This window comes from Bufo gargarizans, chromosome 1, assembly GCF_014858855.1.
Source record: "Bufo gargarizans isolate SCDJY-AF-19 chromosome 1, ASM1485885v1, whole genome shotgun sequence".
Classification (NCBI taxonomy): Eukaryota; Metazoa; Chordata; class Amphibia; order Anura; family Bufonidae; genus Bufo; species Bufo gargarizans.
Window position 1 is genome coordinate 176,167,093 of NC_058080.1, and position 15,127 is coordinate 176,182,219.

General features: G+C 40.1%; 1 protein-coding gene across 1 annotated transcript; it reads right to left on the reverse strand.

Moving 5' to 3' along the window:
- Positions 1–1,995: 1,995 nt before the first annotated feature.
- On the reverse strand, positions 1,996–14,905 carry TLR2 (toll like receptor 2). Its single transcript, XM_044300268.1, has 3 exons — positions 14,782–14,905; positions 7,176–7,290; positions 1,996–6,383 (listed from the first exon to the last, which is right to left on the reverse strand). Exons 2-3 carry the CDS (start codon positions 7,189–7,191, stop codon positions 4,018–4,020), a joined length of 2,382 nt encoding a protein of 793 aa, XP_044156203.1. The 5' UTR covers positions 7,192–7,290; positions 14,782–14,905; the 3' UTR covers positions 1,996–4,017.
- Between the last annotated feature and the right edge of the window lie 222 nt (positions 14,906–15,127).

The window sequence follows — 15,127 nt, forward strand, 5'->3', positions numbered from 1 at the left end:
ATCAGGGTCCGAGGCCCCATTCAAGTCAATGGGTCCACAAAAAATACGGAACGCACACGGAACACATCCGTATGTCATCCATATTTCATCCATACTGTAGAAATGCTATGCCTAGCCCATATTGCTCATGTGTTTGGTGATTAATAAGTTACTGTTTCCATTCCCAATCCGCAAAAAACGGATCGCATTTGGAAACCATATGGATATGTTTTGTGGAAAAATGGAACGGAAGAGGACCACAGCAACCAATCAGATTCCACCTTTCATTTTCCAAATGAGCTCTGAAAAATGAAAGGTGGAATCTGGTTGGTTGCTATAGGCAACCAGGCCAGTTCTACTTTACACCAGTTTGATAAACCTCCCCCTTAATTTTTGCATTGATATTGCTATGCGAGGGCCTGCTTTTCGTGGGATGAGTTATATTTTCTAGCGGCATAGTCTTGAGGTAAATATAGTTTTTGAATAGAGTTTACGACAGTTTTGACATTTTATTTTGCAAACAAAATTAGCAATTCCATTGTCTTTTCTGCTGTTTAGTGTCTGTTAAAAAGAAAAAGTTAACTTTATTTTATAGTTCGGTAGGAATGCAGTAAATCAACACATGTATGTGATAGTACTTTTGCACAATAAAAACATGTTTTAACACTTTAACGCAAAATGATGTAACTGCACCTCGTTGGGTGTAAGCGATGTATGGAGCTGGCTCACGGGCTGAACTCGCTCCACGTGTGGCTGATTCCAGCTGCATTACAACTGACACCCATCATCAATGACAGGCATTGGAGATAGATTCGATCCCAACCAATTAACCCCTCAGATGACGCGGTCAACAGCAACCACTGCATCTGAGGGGGCAGGCCAGCCGAGTAAGCACATTTCATTTCTTTTACCCCAGTTTTCTGGTGTAAAGGAAGCCTGAAATCTACCCCAGCCAGGGGCTGCAATAGATTTCAGTTAATGCACACGGACTGCTGGAGATCCGCCTAATTTATGACAAGGCGTACACTGGTCTATAATAAATCTCCCTCATTCTGCCTGGTTTAACAGGGAATTTCCTGGTGAGAGACTCCTTTAATTGTATTCCATGAATCATTACACATGTGATAGTTCTGTACAATTGTAGCATTCCTTCACTTGGAACAACCTACCCAGTTAAGCCAGTACTCTCTGCTCTGCACTGATGAATGAGGGGCTATCACCCTGAAACAGCTGTCTGCAGATGAGATGCTGGCTTATTTAATATCCAAGTCCTGTCTCAAGGCTTATTTTAAGAGCTGAACATTGACTTATAGGATAGCTGCTTTACAGCTGGTGGCATTAGAGGCAAAGCTTGTTAAGAGCTCATTTGCTTAACTTGGAACCTAATGCATCAAATGCACAATTGCAGTAACCTTAAAAACTGACAATTAAAGGGATTGTGCAATGATTGATGTAAAAAATCAGACATCATATAGTACATGTACAATCTCTTTCTAACAAAGCTACAACCAGCCCTGTACTTTGCATGGATCCAGAGATCTCCCCGTTCACTGCTCGAGTTGGTCTTATTTATTTTAAGCTGGCAGCTCAGGGGGCATGTCTTTTCTTCTGAAGCTCTTTCCTTGTATCTGCCATAGCTTCTAACAGAGGAAAAGGGGTGGCAGCTGAAGATTTAGGTTAGTTTCAGACCAGTGACATCTCCGCCAAGTGATTCCAGCAGGAAGCAGCCTGCCGGAGATGTCTGGATCGGCACTGCCGGACATTAACTATAATGGGGACAGGCAGAGATCCGGCCACAACCACTCCGAGAATCAACTGGACTAAACCCTTTGTCGGGTTGTGGCCAGATCTCCGCAAGTCCCCAATATAGTTAATCGGGTGGAACACAGTAGCTTTCAGCAATGCCGGAATACAGAGAGATCAGGCTGCCGGATCTAAAAGTATGAAACTAGCTTTAACCTGAGCACATGCGACCACCTCAGTGAGGTGGACAACAAATAAGGAATAAACAGCAGGTGGCGCTATACAGATAGATTTCATTGGATAACTCAGTGGCTATACTACATTTTTCATTACATGCAATTACAATAGTATTCAGATCCAGGGGCTGGCTTGAAACATAGAATATCTTTCATGGCACAAACCTTTTAACAACAAAATCCATTGAAAGTCAATATAACATCTGTAGCAAATGTTAATATATTGCACTGTGAATGTCAAGTTAACCAATGTTTCATCCGTATATCTAATTTTGTTTTAATTTGTCCATATTTAAAGATTTTTTTTCATGATAAAATAGGTTTGTTATTTATTTACTTATTCATTTATTTATTCATGAATGTATATATTTATTTATGGGGAGTGCTACATTATTTAAATGTTGCAGGCGACTGATGGGCAGAAATAGGAAGTCCTCTCCCTCGGTCAAGCTCAATAGATATCAGCTGTTGCTATGGACTATGAAATCTAGGGGGTAAAACAGCCAGGATCAGAGGTTTATTTGATCCCAGTCATTACAAGAACCTAACATTCATTTACAGTTGGAGTCCTGCTGTTAAGCTTGCGGACACAGGTCCTGTGCCGCTATAATCATCATAACGTACCTGTATGTCATGATACCTTATTGCAGAACCATAACCAGGCTTTCCTTCACCCTCATCCTATATCTAAATACCCTAGCCCGGGCACAGTGGCGTGTTAGCACACTCTGGCAACCAGCACCTGGGAAAAGATGCCCCGTTACCCTGCTTAGCTACGCCACCCAATTAATGTATGGCAATCTGTGACATATAGGCATGTCATTCTGTGCTATGTGGTTAAACTGAATAGCCACTTTTTAACACCAACCGATTTAGATTCAATATTCCATAATATAGCTCCACCTAGTGGTGGCTGTAAATACACAGAATTTAGAAAGTTTACATTATGGTTGTGTAAAGGAAATCATGGGCTTTGAACATATCATAAAAATGTAGCTCTAACTCCTACAATTATATATTATAAAATTAATCCACATAGAATTTTTGTTACTGAAAATCTGTCACAAAATCTAAGGCAAGTCCTCATATATTTAACATATATCAGATGACCATTTTGACTCGATTTTCCCTTTAAAAAATTCACCAAGATGTATGATTATATCAGTATGATGTTATTATAAGTGTTCTGCAAACATTTTGTCAATTAATTCAATACAATCTCCTAGCAATGTAGCAAATTTGTGTGCGAAAATGTGTGCCTCTTACCTATTTTAAGCAATACTCTGCACTTTTAAAAAGAGATGGGACTTGATGGGATAGGTGTGGCCTCCCGCAGACCATAAATTACAGGGCATATCTGTGCCAGCTCATAGATTTGTTTTTGACAAATTTATCAGCAAGCCAGCACCGCTTAATAAACTTGTTGCATCTTAATCCACTGCGGTTCTGACTAATGGCAGCTTATGAAATGCTGGTTATAGTAAATCTTCCTCATAGTGTTAGTACTCCAAATTATATTCCATTTATTTCTGTTTCATTATTTTTTTTTTTCATTAATAGTAAATGTTCAGTCTGCTCATCACTTGGGATCAAGTTTTTTTCCCCCCTTTATAGCAAATTGGCTTATGTCTTATGGGTTTTTGCCTATCTGTGGATCAACAGGAGGAACAAAGTTTTAAGATTTACCCCTTTCCTTCACCCACATCCTCTTCCCTCAGGCTGAACTTGATGGCCATGTCTCTTTTTCACCTGCACAATGTAATATTCATGGAGTATCAAAATACTGTATCATGTTGTTCTTTTGCAGGATCCTCAATTAACATTTGCTTTATTCCTTTCCTGCTTTAATACAGATTTAATCTTTTTTGGAAGTAAGACATATATCTGGTACATCTTCCTTCTACAGCACATTCCCTAAGAAATCAGCTGCATGCGAAAACACATTTCTGTCTCTGCGCTATAATCAAGAGACTTTGTCCTTTATAAAAAAAAAAGCATGTACTGCTTCACTTTTTGGTTTGCATTTTGAAGACTATGTCCCTGCAACATTAAAGAGTTGCTATACTTCTGGGTATTCCTCTGGTTGCACTGCTGCTTTGAGATTAGTCCAGAAAACATGTTGTTCTTCTTCTTCTGATGGCCACTCAATGTAAGTTTTAGTGTTCATGAGTTTCCTTAATTTACAGAATCTTTTTGGAACAGTTGAATTCTCAATGGGTTCCAGAAGAACCAAAATGGCGGAATCATTGCTTTCATCGAAAAGACGAAAGTGGGAGAACTCCAGCTCGTACTTGCACCACTCACTTTGAACAAAATGCTCTGATAAGATAAACAGGGTTTTGTGGCTTCTCTCCATGGCATCAATGATATTGTCAATTATCCATTTGCCTGGTACAAAATCCCGCTTATGAATGCATACTTTCAATGGAGGATTGCCATTTTCTAGCTGTGGTACCATCATATTCTCAACCCACTCAGAGTCCCTTTCACTGTAAGATATGAATGCATCAAAACAGATCTCTTTCTCTGAAACTTTTAAAGGCTTTCTTTTAGCTTTTAACCAGGCCCAGGTCATTTTTGCATACCAAATACAATGGAGACAGTGACAAAGCACCAGAATAATTGCTATCACTAATATAGATAAAATGCAGGACAGTGTCACGACTAATGCTCTATGGCACATCAATATAGGGAGATGTGCATCTATAATCTGATTACCTCTTACTGAAGAAGGAGAATCACATATATAGTTTTCCGGCCAACCCAGAAGGAGTCTGTTATGTTGCGTAGCAAAATCCACAAACTGACAGGAGCAGAAATAATTGTTGTCAGTTGCATCCAATTTTGTCAAATTTTGGAAGTTTATCAAATCAGATTTGAAAAAGTCACTGATTATGTTTTTCCTGATAATCAGTAATGTTAGGCTTGGTAGATTAGCTTTTACAGGTAACATGGTCAATCTATTATTAGATATGTAGAGTTCCTTCAAATTTGCTAAATTGGCAGCAAATTCTTCAAGATGATTGGCACTTATATCCAAAATCTCTAAAGTGACAGGAAGGCAGTTGTCAATCATTTTTAACTTGGAGTCTGAAATATTTAAGTGTTTGAGGTTCTCAGGCCAGATGCAGGAAGAAATAGTGTTGTCACTAAACATATTTCGACTTAAATCAATATAAGTCAATGATGGAACTTTTGAAAGAGCTTTAGAAACCCTGGACAATGAAGTTAAAAGATTTCTGCTGACATTTAAAGTTCGTACAGAAGGCCAAGCCCCATAACCTTCCAAATAACAGGCTGAACTTTCCAAAAACAAGTCCGTGAGTACATTCTCACTCAGATCAAGGTATTCCATCATCTTAAACGATCGGGAAAAATTACAAGGCATGAGAAAAACTTTGCTGCCTATGCAGGTAACACTTCTAATTGCACGTACTACCTGATAGATGAAATGGAAGTCGGAAAAGAGAAAAAAATTGGGTATGTACAGGTTCTTAACTATAATTGTTGATAGTGATGAATTCTCATTTTTCAGAACTGGAACACCACTTCCTGTTCCCAAAAGTTCACTGTCCTCCAAAGCAAGAGTGGTAACATTTTTGTAGGTATGTATAATTTCTATTAGTCTTGCTGCGCTGCTGTCAGTCAGTAGACAGTCTTTATACATTAAAGTCTTAACCGTTGTATCATTGAGCAGCGCTAATGCTTCTGAATCCTGACCTTTCCTGAAAGATGTATTCCTAATTTCTAACCAGGTAGCTGAATGTGTAAGATCACTTATTATTTCTGGGAGTAAGGTTAAATTGGAAGCAAGAGTAACATGCTCTATAATCTGTATAGAATGTATGGTCCCCTTGGCATATGATCTCAGTTGTGAAATATTCAAGTACAGTTCATCCAAGCTAAGCACACCATCAAAGTCTTGTTCATAGAGGGCCATAAAGTCAAAATTTCCTAATTTTAAATTTCTTAGTGATGGCAGATTGGAGAACATTGGCTTTTCTCCCAATGAAGTGTAGTGATTACCCAGCAAGTTTAAATGTCTCAGCTTGTGAAGACCTCCAAACCAAGCAGGGGACAAGCTGGGTAACTTGTTATATGATAGATCCATTTCCTCAAGGTTTTGTAGTGACCGAAAAGAGTTATTGCTGATACTATGAATTTCATTTTGATGTAGGCGAAGTACTCTAAGGTTTTCATATCGCTTAAGGTTGTCATCTGATATTGCCTGAATTAAATTTTTAGACAAGTCCAAGCCCTTTATTTGTCTTGGCAACGTGGAAGGGATAGACGTCAAATGCAGCGAGGAGCAGTCACAAAAATCCATATTGTTACAGTAACAGTCCGTTCCCTCTTTTGAATATGTTGTCCCAAGCCACGAGTAGATTAAGCAGAAATTCAGTAGGTAATGAACCATTCTTTTTTCTTAATACAATGAAACAAAAACAGGTTACTAAGGATACTTTACAACCAACACATTAGACATCAAATTTAGCAAAAATTGCAACAAAGCTATAACGTGACCATACCATGTAATCCGGCCTCAACTCTACCATAAGAATTTGTTCACAGATGTTTTACAGATTTGTGTTGTATGACTCCATAGCCTGCTATTTGCCCATACTCAACCGTCATGTGCCACTAATTTTATATGGAGTTTTTTTTTTCCACAGAATTCGTGAAAAATGAACTGTACCTAGTTCCATTGTATGCCGTATTATAGGGCTATTCAGCCGTAGAAGAAAATACTTCTAGGGGAGAACAGAATGTTCACAGCTTCATCATACCAAAAAACAGGCAGTGAGGATGCAGTCCCTTTTTCCCAGGAAGAAGTAACCAAAATACACACTCATTTTCCATTTAAGTAGAAGGGAGAAACAGAAACAGCTGCATGCTCTCAATTATCTGTTTCACCATACTCTATAAATCCCACTCATCCTGAGAGACTGGGCCCTCCTGTTCTCAGGATTTTTGGGGGTCCCAATGATAGGATGCTTGCACAAAACCAAAATACATATGGGGGAGATTTCTCAAAACTAGTGCAAAGGAAAACGTTTAATTTTCCAAAGGAGCTCCGAAAAATGAAAGGTGGAATCTGATTGGTCACTACCAGCAACTAAGCCAGCTCTGACAAATCTCCCCTATCGTCTTCTTATAGCAAAATTTCATTCAATGACACTAGCCACAGCAACATTCTGTATTTTTGGTCTCTCTTACCTTTTAAAGTACACATGTAATATTATTCTCCAGTGACTGCTGCAGATATTAGTACAGTAAGAAAACTGTCACCTTCAGAAAGTAAAGGATTTCTCCAGTAATCCAGTCATATTCACTACAGATGACATATAGGAAAAATATGCTGTTATAAAATATTGTTGCACAATTTTAATGTTTTCATTCATACAAAAATACAGTAAAATTCCTGTAATGTGGTGTGAGTGGGGCATGATAGATGCTGAACTAACAAATAGTCTGTATTATCAGTCATACAAGATCATTCTGCAGCAATTCATTTGTTTTCCCCTGCCAACTGGTTCACTCTTCTCAGTCTTCTGCCTCTGGTCTTGTCCACACTGTATTTCAGTTCTCTACTGGAAAAAAGTGCCTAATATACAATCTTTCTGAATAATTGAACGGCAGAGCAAAATAATTCCATTTCAGCTACTTATCTACATGTTCAAGAAGTGTGTGTGTTTAGGTGGAGTACTGGGGTTGAATTATATTAAAGGGGTTGTCCGGGCTCAGAGCTGAACCCGGACATACCTCTATTTTCACCCAGGCAGCCCCCTTGACTTGAACATCGGAGCAGTTTTTGCAACGATGCTCTCCTTTGCCCTGCGGTAAATCACACAGGGCAAAGGCATTTTTAGGAGTTCTGGTGACCCTACCGGGGCTCTCCATGGGACTGCCAGGAAGCCCGGTGACGTCACCGGCACTGATGGGCGGGCTTTAGCGCTGCCCTAGCCAGTAAAACGACTAGGGCAGCGCTAAAGCCTGCCTATCAGAGCCGGTGACATCACCAAACACACTGCCGGGCGGAAGTTTATGATTAACAAAAGACCTCTTTTCGATCTACCGCAGGGCAAGGGAGCGCATCGGAGCATGAGATGCTCTGATGCTAGCCTCAGGGATGCTGCCGGGGTGAAAATAAGGGTATGTGCGGGTTCAGCTCTGATTCCGGACAACCCCTTTAAGTTAAAATCCCACAAGTCTGATGTCTTTTTTCCAGGCCAATATTAGGGATCGACCGATATAGATTTTTTCGAGCCGATACCGATAATCTGTGAACTTTCAGGCCGATAGCCGATAATTTATACCGATATTCTGTGCATTTTCGTTTGTGAAAAAAACTAAAAATTCCTACACAAATCTGCTGAAAATGAACATGTTTATTGTTAACGTGTAGCTTTTTTTTGGTAAATCTTTCTATTTCATTTATACTTAATATTTTGGTGTTTTTTTTTTGTTTTTTACTAACTTTTAGCCCCCCTAGGGGCTAGAACCCTTGTCCTATTCACCCTGATAGAGCTGCGCCACCAATGTTTTTAATACTGGGGTGGGGGGGCACACTGCACCACCAATGTCTTTAATACTGGGGTTGGGTGGGGGGGCGCATTGTGCCACAAATGAAGATAACTCTCCCATAAATTTATATACAGGAGGCAGGTGCTTGCTGCAGAATCATATAGCCCGCACCCGACCTCTATGAGTGGTAGCTGCGATCCGCAGCAGTTAACTCCTCAGGTGTGGCAGGGGTTAACGGCCGCGGATGACAGCTACTTGTCATAGAGGTCAGGTGCGGCTATATGATTCTGCAGTCAGCTCCCGCCTCCTGTTGAATTTGAATGAATGAGTTAACATCATTGGTGACATAGTGGCCACAGCCCCTCCCCCCCTCTTGTCCTCTCATTGGTGGCAGCAGCGGCAGCGGCACAGGGGGGAGGGAGACACTGCTTCCTTCTCACCTGTGCTGCTGGGGGAACACGGATCGCGCTGACAGCAGGGCAATCCTTATTCCAGATTCGTTATCGGCAAACTAGATGCCGATACCGATAACTTTGAAAATCCTGAATATCAGCCAATAATATTGGTAAAACCGATAATCGGTCGATCCCTAGCCAATATTGTTCTGATGACCTCACACAAGAGATTGTCAGTGGAATCCATTGATTAACAAAAATCTCATGTCCAGGTTAGGGTACTTTCACAGCGTTATTCTTTTCCGGTATTGAAATCTGGTAAAGGGTCTCAATACTGGAAATAAACGCTCAGTTTTGTCCTAATGCATTCTGAATAGAAAGCAAGCCGTTCAGTGTGCGTCAGGATATCTGACGCACACTGAAAAAGAATAAAAACATTTTTCTCATCTTAAGGTTCTTTTAGAAGGAATAATGTTTCAAGTCTGTAGTAATGTTTACCTGAAGCAATCACCTCCGCTGTATGGGGACAAGCAACTGCTACAAATCCCTGTTTAGGTGCTGACAGAAATACCCGATCAGTCGATGAGCAAGTGTTTGCTTGTTCATCAGGTGATCAACATCACCATTTACTCAAGCAGATGATGAGAAACGAGCTTTTCTACAAACTAACATTCCTGATAATTAGCCTGATTATCGGGCCATGTAAATGGACCTTTAGATAAAATAAAATCCTTTCTAACTCTATATATGACCAAGTATCTCAGTGAATCAGGGGCGGGCTGGGCTGAGGGGCGAAAAGGCACATGCCCCCCGGGCCAATGGATGTTCAGTGCTGCTGCAGCTCTTGAACTCAATTGTATCTTCTTCCGCAGCGGCAGTGGGACAAGGGAACCTCTAGCTCCCTGCTCCGCTATTCCCAGCGCACTAATAGTCCCACTATGCAGACGTGGCCTCTTCTGGCTGGTCTGCTCCTAAGGAGGTTGCAGGCGGCACAATGACATCATTGTGCCGCCTGCAACTTTCCTTAGGAGCAGACCAGCCAGAGGAGGCCGGGTCTGCATCGTGGGACCATGTCGGGACAGGTAAGTATAAGTGCCCTCCGCTGTTATTTCCATATGCCGCCCTAACCCTAATACAGGCCCCTGACCCCTAATACTGTCCCTATCTGACCCCTACCCTAGTACTGACCTCTGATACTAGCCCCTGACACCTAATACTGGCCCCTGACTACTACCCTAGTACTTACCTCTAATACTGGCCTCTGACCCCTAATTCTGTCCCTGCCTAACCCCTAACCCTAGTACTGACCCCTAATACTGGCCCCTGACCCTAATACTTACACCTAACCCTAAGGCTACATTCATATGACTATTTGTGTTTTACAGTCCTCAAATTGTGGATCCGCAGAAGACAGATACTGGCTGTGTGTGTTCCACATTTTATGATAGTAATGCCCATTCTTGTCCGCAATTGCAGACAAGAATAGGACATACTGTACTCTTTTGCGGGGCCAGGGAACTGAACTACGGATGCAGACAGTGCACGGTGTATTGTCCGCATCTTTTGCAGCCCCATTAAAGTGAATGGAAATACGGTGGTGTGAATGTACCTTTATGCTGACTAACTCTAATACTGGCCCCTAACCCTAATATTGACCATAATCCTAATACTGGCCCTAAGGGTACATTCAGATAAATGTATTTCTGGGACCGCAATCCTTTCCACAATTTTGCAGAACTGGTGCGGACCCATTCATTTCAATGGGGCTGCAAAGGATGTGGACAGCACATATAGAGAATGTCCTATTCTTGTCCGCAAGAATAAACATTTCTATACAGGGCTGGCCCTGTGCATTCCGAAAAATGTGGAACGTACATGGCTGGTATCCGTGTTTTGTAGATCCACAAAATACAAATAAAGAAGAGCGGGAGCAAATTAGATCACTGGTACCCAAAGACGAGTTAAAATCACAGCAATTAGTGGAAGCAGGTATGGCAAAAACTGCAGCCTATCTAGTATATCCCTCCATACACTGAATAGGCCACATGTTTGCTGTGCGTGCATCCTCTGATTGCAAGGCATTAGTACCTGTCATACTAACTCAACGTTGGGTACCAGAGTCCTAATTAGTCCCCACTGTTCTTTATTCTGATCGGTGATAACCCTCACTGATCTGCTACAATCTAGGATACTCCACTGTGAAGAAGAAATTGGTTTCGGGAAGCAGCACCCGAATGACAGCTTCGGTAATAGCAAACATAATTTTTTATTAACCCGTAGGATACCAGCACCGTACATATACGGCGCATAAAAGTTGGTCCGAAATCCTGCGCCCGCCTGATCAGCGGCAGGGGTAAGGCAGTCACTGATAGCCGGAACCCTGCTGTATGCACCAGCATCGGTGAAAACACCAATGCCGGCGTATTAACCCTTGCACTACTGCAGTCAGTGCGGACCGCAGCTCGTGCGGTATCCTGCTGGGTGCGTGGTGGCCATCAGGTCCCCGCGCTGATTTGACGCAGACCCGATGGCAGGGAAGGCTGCCCAATGCCTTCCTTAGGCATCGTGGCTGCCTTCCGTTGACAGCACAGACAGGAAGCTGTAAGTGTATTACAGTGTGTAATACACTTATAGCCAATGCAATACAATACAGAAGTATTGTGATGCATTGTAAAGGGGATCAGACCTCCAAAAGCCCTAAAATGAAAAAAAAAAGGTAAAAAATAAAGTTTTCCCCATAAAATTAGTTTCAAGTAAAAAAAATAAAAAAGCGTCCTTTTCCTAAAATAAAGTTAAAAAAAATTGTAATAAATAGGGAAAAAAAGAAAAGTAGACATATTAGGTATCACCGCGTCCGTATCAATCGGCTCTATAATAAAAATATCACATGACCTAACCCCTAAGGTGAACACCATCCAAAAAATAAAATAAAAACTGTTCTAAAAAAAACCTTTTTTTTGTCACCTTACATCACTAAAAGTTCAACACCAAGCGATCAAAAAGGCATATTCACCCCAAAATAGCACCAATCTAACCGGCACCTCATCCCACAAAAAAATTGCCCCTACCTAAGACAATCGCTTAAAAAAAAAAACATGGCTCTCAGACTATGGAGACACTAAAACATGATTTTTTTATGTTTAAAAAATGCTTTTATTGTGTTAAATGTAAAAAAAAAGTACACATATTAGGTATCACCGCATCCGTAAAAACCTGCTCTATAAAAATACCACGTGACCTAACCCCTCAGGTGAACACCGTAATGAAAAAAAAAAGGTGTCAAAAAAGCCAAAAAGTGTAATAGCAAGCAATCAAAAAGACATATGCACCCCAAAATAGTGCAAATCAAACCGTCATTCTATCCCGCAAAATTGATATCCTACCTAAGACAATCGCCAAAAAAATTAAAATAAAACGATGGCTCTCAGACTATGGAGACACTAAAACATTATTTATTTTTTTTGTTTACAATTTTTTATTGTGTAAAACTTATATATAAATAAAAAAGTATACATATTAGATATCGCCACATTTGTAACAACCTGCTCTATAAAAATATCACATGACCTAACCCCTCAGGTGAACACCGTAAAAAATATAAAATAAAAACGGTGTAAAAAAAGCTATTTTTTGTCACCTTACATCACAAAAATGTAATACCAAGTGATCAAAAAGTCATATGTACCCTAAAATAGTACCAATCAAACCGTCATCTCATACAAAAAATAAAAACTATGGCTTTCAGAATATGGAGACACTAAAATATCTTATTTTTTTTCAAAAATGCTTTATTATGTAAAACTTAAACAACCAAAAAAAGTGGTATATTTGGTATTGTCGCATCCATAACAACCTTCTCTATAAAAAATACCACATGATCTAACCTGTCAGATGGCATTGTAAAAACAAAAAATAAACAGTGCCAAAAGAGCAATTTTTTGTTACCTTGCCTCACAAAAAGTGTAATATAGAGCAACCAAAAATCATATATACCCTAAAATAATACCAACAAAACTGCCACCTTATCGCGTAGTTTCCAAAATGGGGTCTTTTTTGGAGTTTCTACTCTAGGGCTGCATCAGGGGGTCTTCAAATGTGACATGGCAACTTAAAATTATCCCAGTGTAATCTGCCCTCCAAAAACCATATGACGTTCCTTTCCTTCTGCGCCCTTCCGTGTGCCCGTACAGCAGTTTACAGGCATGGGATAAGGTGGCAGGGTGTTACTGTAAACTACAGAATCAGGGCAAATTTGGTTTGGCTGTTAACCCTTGCTTTGTTACTGGAAAAATGAATTAAAATGGAAAATCAGCCAAAAAATTCTGAAATTGAATCTACATTTTCCTTTAATTCTTGTGGAACACCTAAAGGGTTAACAAAGTTAGTAAAATCAGTTTTGAATACCTTGAGTGGTGTAGTTTCTAAAATGGGGTCATTTTTGGGTGGTTTCTATTATGTAAGCCTCACAAAGTGACTTCAGACCTGAATTGGTCCTTGAAAAGTGGGTTTGGGAAATTTTCTTAAAAATTTCAAGATTTGCTTCTAAACTTCTAAACCTTATAACGTCCTAAAAAAATAAAACGGCATACATAAAATGATCCAAACATAAAGTAGACATATGAAAAATGTTAAGCAATAACTATTATATGAGGTATCACTATCTGTTTTAAAAGCAGAGAAATTGAAATTTGGAAAGTTGCAATTTTTTTAAATTTTTTTGTAGATTTTTAATTTTTTTTATAAAAATGAAAAATATTGACTGAAATTTACCACTATCATGAACTACAATGTGTCACGAGAAAACAATCTCAGAACGGCTTGGATAAGTAAAAGCGTTCCAAAGTTATTACCACATAAAGTGACATGTCAGATTAGCAAAAATCAGCCTGGGATTTAAGGTGAAAAGTGGCTCGGTACTGAAGGGGTTTATTCATTAATACAAAATGCTTTGGTACAAGTGGAAGTGGAAATAAATCTTACATAAATCAAATGTCATGAATGAATTAAGGAAAAGAACAAACCATGGAAAACAATAATGTCAAATCTAAAAAACTCATCAATAATAGAGTTAGATATTTTTACTATACAAATAAAAGAAGATTGTAAGCTCTTGCGAGCAGGGCCTTCATTCCTCTAGTTTTAATCATTGACTTGTTTGTTACTCTGTAACGTATGATTTTGTTTGTACATGAACCCTCTGATTGTAAAGTGCTGTGGAATACGTTGTCACTATATAAAGATTATTATTATATTATTATGCAAGGCTGTACTTTTTAAACTTGCATTGAATTATTAGCCCAGTGGTTTCGATCATCTTTTACAATGCGTGATTTTGTTTGTTCGGGAACCCTCTGATTGTAAAACGCTGTGGAATATGTTGGTGCTATAACTAGAGGGTATGACTTTCATTGTTTGGAGAGAAAGGAATCCCAGTCTCCTCTGCAGAATAGGAGACGAGAGGCCTTTCTCCCAGATCACCAGCACCCACATCCTCAGCATAGCCTGATGTAATAGGAGCCACAAGAATGCAGGTAAGTGCAGTGCACAATACTATTCAAAATTATTTGTTTCAGTGCACCCCCGCCCATCCCCCTCTATCTTGGGAAAATCCTTGGGAAAATCCTGCGTACTCCCCAGCTCTGCTCAGATGTAGTAGGGGCTGCAAGTGTCCTCTGTAAGGGATAACATCTGGGCTGCAAACACTACCTCTGTCGCGGAGATCTGCTTCGAGGACTACAATTGCTGTGCTGCACGTATTACATACTTTACATGTGTCTTGCACTAAACGTTTAGCTAGACTTTTAATGTAAACATACGACACTTTATATGGTGACGTGAATTACCGCCAGTACATAGCACATACAGATCCAAGTCACCTGTCCCAGGGACAACATTTTACTTACCTTCAGGCCAGGGTCAGGTGCTGGTTACATGTTGGTCGGCTCTGGAGTTGTGTGGAGCTCGTGCTGCACTGATTTCTACTTACTGCTAGACATTCCTAGTCACCACACAGAGCACTGCTGTTATATTAGGAGGAAGAGGGGTGTAACGCTCAGTGCTGATGACACAGTCACATGGTATTAATGCTTAGCCACGTCTGAGACTATGTTTCAGATGTCTCCCAAGTCACCACAAATGTCTCTAATAAGACGGGGTTCACATGCATTTTTTGTGTAGTATGTTTATAGACATTGCTCAATATAGTGTAAGTGACCACTCTGACAGTATTTTGCAGCATTTTTGCTGTGT